Source organism: Plasmodium brasilianum, chromosome 10, assembly GCF_023973825.1.
Source record: "Plasmodium brasilianum strain Bolivian I chromosome 10, whole genome shotgun sequence".
NCBI classification, from domain to species: domain Eukaryota; phylum Apicomplexa; class Aconoidasida; order Haemosporida; family Plasmodiidae; genus Plasmodium; species Plasmodium brasilianum.
This window is the reverse complement of record NC_090123.1, coordinates 1,915,091-1,931,063: the sequence shown is the minus strand read 5'-3', so window position 1 is coordinate 1,931,063 and position 15,973 is coordinate 1,915,091. Positions and strand designations below refer to the sequence as shown.

Below are 15,973 nucleotides of genomic sequence, written 5' to 3'. Positions count from 1 at the left end.
AAAATGCCTTTTTAACCAAGAAAAAAATTATATATACATAATTATCGATTCAACATAATACATTTATTTCTTTGTATTAAATATAAAACAGTACATAATTATTTTTAATTTAATTTTAATAGAACACTTTCCTGATAAAGTGAAAAAAAATACTCTTAGACTACAAAGTACAAAACAAAAAAAAGCATTTTTTAGTACAAATGTAAAATGTCACAGCTATAAAAAAGCACGTTCATGGCTCAATTATATATGTACCTTAACATCCATACATATATTTTACATAGAAATTTATTTATATATACAAATATATATATTATGCCACGTATATTTAAGCTTAATAATCCAACAAAGTACAATTAGTATATATTAAAACATTAAAGCCCATAAAATAACAAAGAAAGTAATTTTTTACTGTTGTTCACCTGAAATAACAGATATATATATTTGAATTTATAACAATATAACAATTATTGTTATGTTTGTTAAAAGTTTGTCTCTAATTATGTAACTAATACTGCTTCATGTTAATAAATTTTTTACAAAAAATTTTATAGTATTATTATTAATTTAACTAAGTCATTAACTTAATTTTTTTATATTTTTCATTATTTATTAAGATCTTATAAATTACTACTATAAGTACAACTGATAATATAATCATAAGGCTGCTATAAAGCACAATATACGGATGCATTTTTAAAAATTTTGCCAACTTAACTGTAACATCAAAGAAAAAATCTCCTAATGGATCCCCATTAATATCACTCCATTTAATATTTAAAAATGGTAATGCTGGTGACAGGGGTATTCCTACTCCCAACAATAAAAAAATTAAAAATAGAGAAAATCCAAAACCGTAATTCCTAAATTTTATTTTTTTTAAAGCTACATCACATAATTTCCCGTTTTTTTCATTAAAATCATCATAATTCCTTTTTTTAATCCATTTTTTTTCAAAATGGAAATGCTTTCCATCAAACATACTATTATTATAGTCCACAACATATTTATAGTATTGCATCTTATTTAATAAATTTCTATTAGATCGTTTGTTTTTTCCTTTGGTCACTTTTTCATTATTAGATATATTTCTTTTTTTCCATTCCTTATAATATGATTTATCTTCTTTTAAACCTACTGTATTCGAACCCCTATACTTTTTATATTTTGCTAGTAATCGATAATTTATTGTATCTAATTTTCTATAAAGATTGAAGTTCTCATTCAAAGATTTTTTAACTATTATCTAAAAAAAAAGGGAAGTATAAATATTTGCTTCTTATTAGAATACAAAATGTAATCGTAAAAAACATTATTAATAAATGTATATAGCTAAGAATATAAATAATAAAATTCTGCTTAGAAAATATTATCATACTACATTTTTAAAATGGCATATCCAAGTTATAAGAATAAATGAACTAATTTTAATAAATAAGAGTAACTTAATTTTTGGATCCATGATATATATCATTAATATTCTATTATATTAAGAGAATAACAATATTATTTTTATAAACATTTAAAGATAAATGATGCTGCAGTTATATAGAATACTTTTTTTATTATTGCTTCTTAAACACTTAACATAACATATATAACTATATGTAATTTTACATCTACAAAACAAACAAAAATATTTTATTAAAGTATTATAAAATGTTTATCTTAATATTATCAAAAAAAAATTAATGTTAATTTTAAAAAAAATTCCAATACACCCATAAATATTCAAAATACATAAATTGATTATTTAAAGTAATGAACTATTAAAATAATATTTTTTATTAAACGTTTTCGCAATAAAGTAAAAATAAAAATATAAGTTTACTAAATATTTAGAAATATTGCGTTATATGGGATATATAGAAGGTATAGTATATATATATTGTACATTTCTCTACATATTACAACAGTAAACACTCATTTAAAAATGTTATCCTACAAATAATCGAATTTTATTAACATTATATTTTAAAGGAAAATGTTATTATTCTTAGAAATTTTGGTTATGTAAACAAAAAAATAGTTTTAATAAATGATAAAAAAAACATATATTACGTTAATTACGACACATAATTTAGTTTCTGCTTAAGCACATATAGTACTATATAGACTATAATATAATTAAAAAAATCTAATTAATTTTATACTAAATAATTCATGAAAAAATATACATTTTAATGGAAAATAATAATTAATTTTTTATTTTTGTAAAATAATTTTTGATAATTATTATACTTGATGAATTTTAATTTATATTTTTATTTGTAAATGAAACATTCCCACATTGTCAAATTAATTTTTGTTTTTTATCAATTAAATTTATGTATATAGAAGAAATGTAATAAAAAAAAAGATAGTAATTATTACATATAATATGATACTATCAAAATAAACTTGATTCAGTAATATGTTTGTCTAACTCTGCCAGGAGTAGAAATACGTATCTCTTTTGTTATCTATTTATTATAATATTTATATTTAATTAATATTTATAAAAGTAAAGTAAATCAAAATTTTCTTAATTGATCTAATAATATCATAAAAGTAGGTATCATTCAATTTATTTTTGTCATCTTTTATTACTTAAAATTAAGCATATACCGTGTATATTACTAAAATTTAAAATTATACTAATTTATCTGATAATTTTTAAACAATATTTTTAATCATTAAATAAAACTTTTTTATATGCATATTTATGTTGGTTAAAGATAGGAACATAATTACATGAAGTGCTATAGCTTTTAATACTAAAAAAAAAAAAAAATTAAATAAAATTAATGTAAAATTACTAAAATAATAATTTTAGAATTTAAAATAACTTAAAAAAAAAAAATAAAATAAAATATCATTTAAATAGAATATCTTACAATATAAAATAATATTAATAAATAATACAAAATGTCAATATATAAAATATTAAATAATATATGTATGAAAATTCTTTAATATATAGATATTTTTTATTAAAATATTATTAAAGATATAGCAAATTATTTATATTTTATTCATATATAAATAAATGCTTCTCGAAATTACACATTAAATTACAACGTGTATGCAACTCATATAAAAGAAATAAAAGTGATGTTTTATGAAGTGTACCTTCAAAAGCAAAAATATGAATGTCCGAAGGTTTTTATACGTTATTCCTTGAGTCATCTTGAGAACGATGATAATTATAGAAATATTATATATTTTATGTATTATTTAAATAATATAATATTAAATTGATAATAATTTCTCTAAGAAAAATTATTCTTATAAAAAATAATTAATTAAAAAAATAAAATATTAAAGTTTTATTTTATATATATACTTATCTAATATTTTACAGCTATTTATATATTTTGTTTGTTGTATGGCTTTGGTTATATATTTTTATAATGAAAAATTTACTTTTAACTTAATATATGATATTTACTATTATTTATATTTTTCAATTTTTGATTAAAATATGATTCTTAATATTTTATTGATTTTTTAATACTTATATATTACTAATATACGTACGTTATATTATATATTTGCTATGATTATATAAATTTTAATCGTTACTAATTTTGTATTCTATTCTAAAATAACTACACTATTATTGTATTTTGCTCATCAGTAAATGAAGCACTGTGTTAATTATTTTATATAAGTGATTGTATTCATTTATACAATCTATGCTTTATTTAAATTTTTTGAAATTGTCTTCTTTCTCTTTTAATATATCATCATGAATTTTAATAATATATTGCTTATATTTATCAAATATATTTTATTAATGTACATTTATTCTTTGTCTATATATTATATATTTTTAATAAACAATATAAATATATATATAGTATATAGATACATTTACAACACAATAATTGTATACTTTTTTATTTAATATGGAGTGTCTTTATGTTTAGAAAAACTTTTCATATGAAACAAAAAAAGAACTTAATAATTTTTAGAAAATATATACATTAGTTTTTTCTATAACGTTACAACTAAAATGAACTTTTTTATTAATAAAAACACTTAAATTTTATTGTTCTGTTGAATTTTATAAAATTGTTTCGATAACGAATACTTTTCCAATTTTTATATGATAATTTTGTTCAGTAAGAAAATATATTTAACATACTGTATATAGAAAATTTATTTATAAATTTATACATAATAAAAATTACTTAAATTATATTTACAATTTCTCTTATTTCACCTTTTATTATAAGTTAAGTACTTATATTTATACATTTATAAAAAAATCTGTGTTATATATTGTTTTATATCTGGCAAAGTTACATCAAAAATTAAACTATTATTTTTATATAGAATAAATTACAATATATATATCCACATATGTTATTTTTTATTTTGTATACTTCTATTGACATATAATATATGATATGATCTGATGAACGTACCTATTTCATATTATAAGAATAATTATTTATAGCATACCTTCCTATTGAATGAGCTGTACATATTATTCTTTTTACTACTTTAAATTATGAATTCAGTCATATTACTATATAAAAAATGTATTTAATTCTATTAAATTTAATAACTGAAAATATTTTATTTCTTGCTTAATTTTATCTTGATTTATATTTAAATTAACAACCAAAAAGTATAACAATTACTAATTTAACATTTTCTATTCTTGTAATTACAATTCTCTATATAAGTTAAAACGTTATCTTCTTTATTGATATAATATATCAATTGTATATGCTCTCTTAAATTGCAATGCAATACTATATACCACACTATTTATTTTGAACAATCCTATTAATATAGTCTAATTTCTAAAATCTTTTTCTTTTTCTTTTTTTATTTTGTAAAATATTTCTATACCATTTTGTCTCGATATATATTTAGTTTTTTACATTTCTTAGTATATAGGTAATCTATATTATTTCTCAATATTTCATGAACGAATATATTTCCTTAAATTAGCTTGTGCTATGAATTAACCCTTTTAGATTTATCCTTTATAGCTTATATTGATATACCCCTATTTTAACTGTTGCTAAACTTATAAAATTTTTCAACAATAATATTCTTTTATTAATATTTTTTTTCAACATACTTTTTATTTTGACCATGTAATATTTTCCTATATATATTAATTTATTTGTATATCTGATTACACAATAAATATATAATCTTATTCACCTTTTCATACAACTTTATGCTCCACGTGCAACTTCAACTAATTTTAATTGTTAATTTATTTATTATGTATTTCATAAAGGATGGTAGTGTACATGACGTCTACGCGTACTATAACATTCATTCAAAGGTTCTTGTGTATATTCTTCATCTTCGTAATCCTCAATTATTTTTTTCTTCAATAAATTAGTTTTTAACCATGATTTAAATGGAGTAAACTAATTAGAAATTAAATATATAAAATATATAATATTTTATGTTAATAATTATTAACATTTAATGAAATATATTATCACTATTAATGTACAGTATTTTTATATTTATTTTTAATTTGTATTTACTTTATACAAAATGAAAAAAAATCCCAAAAGTGGAAAAATAACTCCAACAATAATTTTAGCAAATGGAACAGAATTCTTCTCAAGTTCTGTTATGACATTAATTCCAGGTATCTTTTCATCACGTTTACCTAAGTTACTTAATGTTGGGGCTAATCCTTCATCTCTTCGTGTTACATGTTGTTCTTTTTCACTAACGTCATCTTCTGAGTGTTTTACTTTACATGATAAAGAAGAATTTTCATTTATAAACACCTTTTTAATATAATCATATACTGTACAATATTCATCATTTCTTGTATCATTACTATTACACTTATCTTTTACATTGATATATATTTCATAATTTTTATCAATATAATTTCTCAAATTCTGATTACATATATAATTTTTACCATAAAGGTGTTCCTTGATTGTATTATAATTTGTAGCATAATCATACAAACTTTTCATTTTATAAAAATCTTCCTTCGAAAATGTAAAATTAAATATATTACATTCTTTAATTGTATCCAAATCAATGTTTTCCTTTAGCTTAAGTATAACCTTATTGATATCATTAACATTTGTGTTGTTAATAGGTAATTTAAATAAACGATCGTATACCCAGAACTTTACAGTTATGCAAGAATCATCTTCGAATTGACCAAAAATTGTCAGTTTATTAAAATTCTCGATGATTCCTATAAATTTCTCACAAAAGTCAAAAACACCATTGTATTCACTTAAAACATCAACTAATGTATTACATTTATCATCGGAGTAATAAGCAGTTTTGTTATCTAAAATTTTATAATTAAGAGCAGAAGGAAGAGTAAGTCCTACATCATCCTGACGATTGATAAAAAAATATAATATATATATGTATATATATATATATATAGTAAATAACTCCTTAATTTGAATAAAAATATTTTTTCTGTTTCGACAAACTATACTATGCTAAAATAAAGATATATATAATAATATTTTTTAAAAAATATATATTGTATCTACCATTATTAAGATTTATCCTAATTGATTAAATGTATACGACGGGTACAATACTAACGTTTAACGACAAATAAGCTTTTATGTTTAAACAATTATAATACAAGTTATAAGTACACTTATTTTATTTTAATTTTAATAAATGATAGAATATTTCTTGTATTAACATAATTCTCAATTAAAAATATGTAAAAATCTTAAAAATTCAATTATGTGATTATATTATGGCAAACTTTAATAATAATAAAAATATAAGAGTAATATAAAATAATTAATAAACAATAAATTTTATATAAAAAACAGTGAAATATATATTTATAAAAAGTACTTTTATGCGTATAGTTCACATTTCCTGCAATTACATTTTACTTTTTTAATATAAGGAGCCTTTTCCATATATGTATCCATAATGTATAATCCTTTTAGAAATATATGTTTTTTCTTTCATTCTTTATATTTATTATACATTTTATTTACATTAGAAAATTATTTCAAATTATAAAATTCTTTGTTTTTTTAACTAGGCAAGTAGTAATTATGAATGTATTCATCTCCATTATATTAACTATAGTTATCTGTTAATAATAATACAGTATATAGTGATGGATTTAAAAAAAAATTATCATTCCTTATAAATTGATATAATTTTGTTAAAGAAAAATCTTCTATATATATAATTAAATTATAGAATGAAAAATATTTCTATAATAAAAATAAAAATATATATATATTATACATTCATCCCTGCATTGTTGAAGAAATCTTTAAAAATATATTCCTACGAAGTCCACAATAATTTCTCAATATCTCTCCATTTTATATATGTATTATACTCAATTATTATCAGTATTATATTACTATTACTATAAAATTTTTCTATCACACATATGACTATATTAACGAATATGTTATTACGTATATTTGTACTTAATTGTATGTTTTTTTATTATTATTATGTAAGTTAGGAAAGAATAGAACACTAATAGAAGTTATTATATCTAATATTGATGCTTATACCCCTATACAATGAAACTACTAATGACATCTCTTATTTTAAACTTTTTAAATATATTTTTTTTTAAATGCTTATATTACATTTTTTTTTTAATAAACTTTAAAAAAATAAATAATATGAACTTTCAATAAAAAATATGAATGAACTGCCTTTTGCATTGTTAGTATTTTTTTAATTAACTCCTATATTATAACGAAAACAGAAGCAAAATTTTAATTAAATATTGTAAATAGTATTCTATTACACTTATATTTTTAAATTTTATTATGTATTTTCCATATTTTAGTATGTATTATTGATAAAAAAAATTGTGTACTGTTTTTTAATATCATAATAAGATCATTCAGAAAAGACAATAAATATCAAAAATAATTAACTTAAAATAAAAATAGAGTATTTATGTTTTACTTATTTTATATATCAATTTTTTTTTACTTTTATTTTTCATAAATAAATATAAAGTTTTTTTCTTATAATTCGATTAAAGTTAAATATTCATAACAATAATACATTTTTAAGCACTAATACTAATTTAGTTAGATTATACACGTATATATTTATTCTAACATTTATTTATAAATAATTCATTCTATTTTATACGTGAACTATTTCTAGCACTAATTAATACTCCCCTCACTTGAACTGCTTAAGGTTCAGTAACATTTTAAAAAAAAAATATATATAATATATTTTTATCTCATTATAACAATTTACCTTTAAATTAATTCTAAATTACATATATTTCCTTTAACATTATATAATATTATTATTAATAGTTTAAAGATTAATTTATCATTTGAAAATTCAATTAATATTTATCATTAACATATATGTGCACAAACGTCATATATGTATTACACTACAAACTGTGTCTCGTTTTATAAAAATCATTATATATATAAATGAGATTAAAGAACAAAAAAAAAAACAGGAATTACTATATATTATTTTACTGGTATATTTTTATTTTATTTTTTCGGTTATTTTAAATAAAAAAAAATTTTATTCTTAAAGTAGTACTTATAAATTTTCCTGTATAAAATAAAGAATAACGATTCTTCCTTTATATTCATACTCGACAAAAAAAGAATCAGTTTTTACTATAATAAATGCACAGAGTACTTCCTCAAATTAAAACAATACTGATTTCTCATATATTATATCCGTATTCTGCGTAGAAACATAAACGAATTTTAAAAAAAATTTATTTATGTTTATATACATTAATAATAAAATAAAAAGTTATTATATATTTTTTATTATAGCTATAATTATTTATAAATTATCAATAATGTTTCACTAAAATATTAATATGTAGTTATATAAAGAAAATACATATATATATATTAAAGGATTATGTCACTGAATTTAGTGTGTTAAAATAACTCAAAATTAATATATATATATATGAAAAGATTATTTATTCGTGCAATAAATAACATTATTCAATGAATAATGTACTTTTTCAGAATTAATAAATTACCAAAAAAAAAAAAGAAAAGAAAAAATATAGTATAATTATTTTACTTAAAACATATGTATATTACAAATAACTTTTGTTCAACTAAGTTTTGCGCTTTATCGTACGAACATATTGTAAGATAAATTTTCATAAATATTAAAATAAATAAATTCATACAGAATATTAAATATCCTTAAGGTATTATTATTATATATAAATAATTAAGTTAATATAATATTTATAATTTAATGAACTCATTAAATAAATTATATTACTACTAATTTTATGGAGTATTTATTATATTAATCGTTTCTTTTTAAATATCATACCTTGTATGAAAGTGTACTTTTCAATATTTTTATTCATATATATATTTAGAGCATCAATACATCATCCTTTGCTATGTGCATAAGCATTTATTTCATTAAAATAATGATCATATTAATGCTATACAAAAAACCAATATTATATTTTTTTTGCATAATCAATTTCAGTATTTACTTCATTAAATAACAAGTAATAAACATATAAACACTATACACAAAATTTAATTTCCTTTTTTTTCGTTTTTTATACGTTTTTTTAATTATCCTCATATTCATTATTCATTAATATATTAAATTATGAAATTAATGTTACATTCATTATTTTATATTACAAACATTCTATATATTATTTATACAATTTACTCATTTATAATTTATGTATCAAATGTTTCCATTTTATATATTCTTTCTTATAGTAGCAAATTTGTTCCTTCTAAAATTCCATTTACGTAATGGAAACCGTAAAAAATGAATTACTTTTATTCCTTATAATTTTATTGAAAGTATCATAAAAAATGATACCCTACATAATTTGGATTATTATGCTGTTTTATATTTTCTCTCTTGATGGATATATAAATTTTATCATATGTAAATCTAAATTACCACCACTTTTTTAATTCTGCTTATACAAGTTTATATGAGATAAACCGCATAAAATATAACTCAAAAAAAGAACTTCCATATTTTCAATATTTATATTATGCTAATTTTTATTAAAATTTATAATACAAATTGTTATGCACTACTAGTAATTTAAATAGGATTTTTGTTAATATTGCACATAATATATAATAATGAAACTATTTATAATTTTGTATGAATTCTGATTAAAATGAGTACTTCCTTGTATTTCCTTTTGTTTAATGCTATTTTTTTATCCCATTTATAAGGGTTTTATATAGTTGGTATATGATTTTTATAACGCTTGTTAAAATCGTCATATTTCTTAAATATAAGTTATTATATGTATTATAAAAACACAAATTGATAATTAATAATTTATTATAGTTACCTGAGTTAATATATTTTTTGCCACTGCAAGGCATTATATTTACCACAAAAATGTAAAACTGTTTCTAAGGTAATAATACTTTTTAATTATTTCACAATACATAATTGCTAATATATTATATAATATTTTTGGTTATGTATGTATTATAATCATTATGCATATCTATCAAATTTTAGAACAGTGTTAATAAATCTTATTTAGATATTTTTATAGGTGCGTCCTGGATCTTATAGACAGTTTTATAAGTATTAATTCCTTCATATATATTATAAAAATGAAAGATTTCTTCTAAATAATTTAAATATATCATGTCAATCATAACATGATAAGAAAAAAAAACATACGGGATAACTTCTAAATAACCGCGATTTTCGTAATTATATGTATCTGTTGTTCTTATCAATAAATTTTTGTACTTAAGAAATAAAATTACAACGTAATAATAAAAATTAAAACAAAAATTATAGTAACCAAATAAATAAATAAAATTTTTATGAATAATATGTTTTTCTTTTTTAGGAACAATGAAATATTCAAATAATATGATTTTTACTGATTATAATTCAAAATATAAAATGTTTCTCCTTTTGAATGAAATATTTATATTTATAAAATCAAAATTAAACAAAATTATAAAATTATATATATTTTTAACAATTCATTTAATTATAAGTGCCTAAAATACTAAACATAGTGCACTATTACAAATATATCATATTTAAATAAGTCATTATTTTATTATATATTTATAAAATAACATTTAATTCTTAAAAAAAAAAAATTAAATACATATTAGGAAATTTTTGTACAATTACATTTTATAACTTATTTTTCATAAAACACATAAAATAAATATTATGTTTTTTCTAATTATATAGTATGTTTATATTTATGCATAATACATAAAACTTTTTTCACAAAATAAAAAACAGTACACATTCTTTTTTAATTTTAAAAAAATAAAGAATTACTTTATTTAAGAATAAGATAATGAATAATTCCTATACAAAAATATAAAATTAAAACAATATTTTAAGGTAACTAATACGTAGAGGAACTGTATATAAATATAATTATATAAATTGTGCCTTTTTATAAATTAATTTTAAAGTTCATACATATAAGTTTTAAAATTATCTTGAATAATTGAGAAGTATATATATAAACCATAATATAGTTCCATGGAGAGAAATTCATTAAAATAAGAAATAAAAGGCATTATAACATTTAAATTAACAAATAAAAATAAAAGTTTACATTTATACTGTTGAGGATCAAAATAACTAGATACATGCACGTTGATTCATCAGATTTAAGTAATTATTGATATGCTTGATATTTTGAAATATCACATAAGAATTTAACGTACCTAGTTTTCAAAAAAGAATATTTTTCAGGGAGATGAATATACCGTATTATGCATTTTCCTTTTTAAATATTTTATTTTCCCATATTTTACTATTTTTCTGTGGATGTAAATTAGTAATATTATAAGCATAAGTACGACTATCGAAATTAATATTGTGTTCCATCCTTCTATCCTAATTCAAATTTAAAAATTACATTTATATAACCAAATAGAGATAAAAAAGCTACTATTATTACATCTACTAAAAGGAAGCTTGTTATAGCACAGATTACATATTTGTTTACTTTTACATCATTTACTAAAAACAAAAAATCAGACTTCATAAAATCTTTAACTTTATTTTTATAATATATTTTGTCTAACAATCTTTTTTCAAAATGCGTATTTTTTCTGTTATATACAGAAGATTTACTTTTCCTATTCTATCCATATCCTCCTATATTATTTAATAAACACTGATTTGGTTTTTTTATTTTTTCCTTTTTCTACTTTGGCATTATTAGATGTACACAATTTTTTATATTCATCGATATTTCGCATATCCTATTTTAAACATGCAATGTTTGAATCATTTACTTGCTTATATTTTGTGAGTAATCTATAAGTTCTTGTAGCTGAATTTTCATCAATATTGTTTTTCACATACAAAAAGTTTTTTAATGTTACTCTAAAAAAAAAATATTCAGTATCAAAAAGGATAAATAATTTCATAGTGACTCAAATATTAATATAAATAAAGCACAACAAATATGAATAATATAAATATCTCTAAATAAAATCATCATACCATATCATGATAAAAATGACATATCCAACTTAAAACGATAAACGAACAAATCTTAATTAAAAAGGGAAACTAGATTTTTTATTCCATTAGACAGATCTTTAACATTTAAAGATATTTAATATGAATAAAATTGACAATTATATAATATAATCCTAATGATATAGGAAACTTTATTTATTATTAAAAAATTTTTATATATTTGTTGAACTTAACAAAATGTATATATCTATAATTCATTTACAAAAATGGCCTAGAAAAGCAACTTTAAAATTTAATTATATTATTTATATATAAAGGAAATTTACAAAAAACTAACTTTAATGAAAATATAAATTTAATTCATTTATAAGTAAACATAATATATAAATTAATAGAGTAATTAAATAATTTTATTTTTAATCCATTTCAATATAAGAAAAATATATATGGTTTCTCAGTATTTCTATATAATGAGGTTATAGAGCACATAGAACATATAAAATATAGGTATTCTATTGCACTTTATATTTTGAAAATAATAAGTAATTTTAATGAAGTTCTGTTATAAATAATTATAATATTATTAAAAATTAGTTATGGAAAAAGTGCTTGCTAATAAAATATTATAACTATTTAATAATAGTAATTATACAGGAAAAAAAATATTTTTTACAAGTTTTTCTCTTATATAATTTATAGCACTGTATTAATTAAAACATATATATTTAAACGTTTCCATAGTCTATATTATATTTAAAATAATCAAATATGTAGCACGTTAACATATCTAAAAAAAATATATATATTTTAAATGTAAATTTAAAAGGTACTTTTATTTTTGTAATATAACATTTGAAAGTTATAACTTTTAATTATGCATAATTTATTACACATTTATTACTAGATAAATATTTTTAAACTCAATTTTTTTTTTTTTTTAATCATATATATATATTGAAGAAATATTAATATAAAAAGAAAAAAATCCTTAATATATCATTAATATGTCGTTTTAAAGTTTAATAATCTTATAAAAAAAAATACTAATTGTATTTTTTTTTGTTTTATAATGTAGTATGTATATTTCCTTATATGTGTAACTTAATATATATAATATAAATCAACAATTTTTTTTCTTTTTTCTTATATGTATAATATCATTTCACTTTCAAATTCTTATAATTATTCGAAATTAAATAATTAAACAAGTAATTATTTTTCTAACTAATAATTACATTTTTTTATAAGAAAAACTACATTAAAGTTTTTTTAATCATTATATAATTACTATAATAATTATTATGGAATAAGTAAAATTATTGCGGAATAGAGTTATTAAGTGTATTTTTATAATAATTCAATTACGTATTATTATATAAAAAGCGTAATATATTGATCCATAGATAATTTATATATTTAACATGCACTATCTAATAAATAGATATATTATTGATGTATCTTCTTCATATTTATATTAATATTTTGGTAAAATCTTAAAAATATTCTTTTTTCTAGATAGGATATTGTAATACTAAATCATACTAACAAGTTAAATGAAATATTGTAGAAGTCTTATATATATGAATTTTTTTTAAGTATCAAAAGTAAAAACATATATTTTCTTATTAATTATAGTATTTTTATATTATATTTAATCTGAAAAGATAAAAATAATAAAAAAAATTTTAATGAATTCTCGTAAAACTTTATATATATAATTTTGTAGAAATAAGTATAATTCACCTATTACTCTAAATTTCAATAATGTAGTGCTGTTTCTTTTTTTCTATATTTTCATTACTAATGCATCGAGAATTAGTTAATAATTAGTACACATAATTTATTTATAAATGCATAAATATATAACGAGTGAATTACTTTACAAAATAAATTAATAAAAAATTTTTTTTTTATATATTACAAATCTTTTTTTATATTCATAAATTTATTCAACATAACATTTATGTATATTTTTTGAAAACATAAAATATATTGTGCATATTGAAAAAATTTAATATGGTTATAAAAAATATATACAACATAAACACATAGGGAGTATAGTGAAATAATCTCATTTAAAATAACTAATAACTCATATAATCTGGTAATGTAACCTTGAATAAATAAATAAACGAATTTTATAAAAAAAATATAAAAAATTATTAAATGAAAATTTACAAACAAAAAAAAAGAAATATTAAAAAAAATGTGTAATAAATTAATGGAATTTAGTAAGTTCTTTTAAAATACTAAAAGCTAAAAACGAAAGATATATGTTAAACAAAATTAAATGATTTATATTAATAAATCAAATATATGAACACTTTTATTTATATTAGTGTTAAAAAAAATATTATTTTCCCCTAGATTTTGATACTTGATTGACTGCTTATTATATCTTCTTAATTTTTACATTAAAGTTCTTTATAAATGCTTTCTTTTTATTTTATATATAATTTTTCTATAACTATAAAGCTAAAAAAAATTTTTAATATTGTAAGTTTGAATAATGAAAATTTTTTTATATGATAATTTCTGATAGAACTTCATTTAACAATTTATCTATAAATAAGTTATGGAAAAATAGTAATATATAACTTTTTAAGGACATGGTTTATTTTCTATATATAATTCTTAGTATGTCCTGTTGTATTTTTATTTCGTTTCTGATACAAATAATTGTATTAATATTTTTAATAATGAACTTTTTTTAATTCATTTAGTCACTACTATTTATAATATATTCCTCTAATAAATGATATATATTAATAAAACCGTTAACATCTTCACTATACAACTTTAAAAAAAAATATATATATATAATAAAAGTATTATATGGTATAGAGTTTATATTTTTCATTAACTTCATCTTTTATATATATAAAAGCTATGTTCTTCAGATGGTATTTTATTTTACCAAAAATATAAGATAAATCAAGAATAAATAATAATTGTTAAGATTTTAAAACATTTGTACATGTATGATAACATAATTTATAATTTTAATTTTCTATTTATCTTTTTTTATATAAATTAATATAATTAATATTATTTTACGAGTTACATTAACGGCACAATTTGAAAAATATATCGAGACACTATTTTATTTATTAATTTACTTTAACTAAATTTATTCATTTCATATATGAATTCAAATTTATATTTGTATTATATATAACTATTATATATTTCTTTTATTTAAGGCTTTATCAAATTATAAAATAAACTTATTAGACTATTTCTTGAGTATAATTAAAATAAATAAAAATATTCTACCAACATATTACTGTAATTCATATTATATGAGAACCTTAAATTTTTACAAAATATCAAATTCAAATATATTTTATTACATATAAGACATAATAATAGTGCCTTATAACTTTATGGTTATTTAAAAAAAAAAAATCAATAAAAAAAAAGTATTATAAAAAACATCGTTCAATAATATTATTAAAAAGATAAAAAAATATACATACAAAATAATAGAAAAAGTAAAAAACAAAAAGGCATATATTTTAACTATACC

At 17.9% G+C, this 15,973-nt stretch overlaps 2 protein-coding genes across 2 annotated transcripts; both read right to left on the bottom strand.

Annotated features, from left to right (window-relative positions):
• Positions 1-571: 571 nt before the first annotated feature.
• MKS88_003455 (uncharacterized protein) lies at positions 572-1,462 on the bottom strand (the record flags this gene model as incomplete). The annotated part of the gene is made up of 2 exons (XM_067216547.1): positions 572-1,246; positions 1,379-1,462. The coding sequence occupies 2 exons, from the start codon at positions 1,460-1,462 to the stop codon at positions 572-574; spliced, it is 759 nt and encodes a 252-aa protein (XP_067073183.1).
• Positions 1,463-5,237: 3,775 nt separating this feature from the next.
• Positions 5,238-6,500, bottom strand: MKS88_003454 (PIR protein; the record flags this gene model as incomplete). Its single annotated transcript, XM_067216545.1, has 3 exons — positions 5,238-5,381; positions 5,505-6,332; positions 6,498-6,500. The coding sequence occupies 3 exons, from the start codon at positions 6,498-6,500 to the stop codon at positions 5,238-5,240; spliced, it is 975 nt and encodes a 324-aa protein (XP_067073182.1).
• Positions 6,501-15,973: the final 9,473 nt, after the last annotated feature.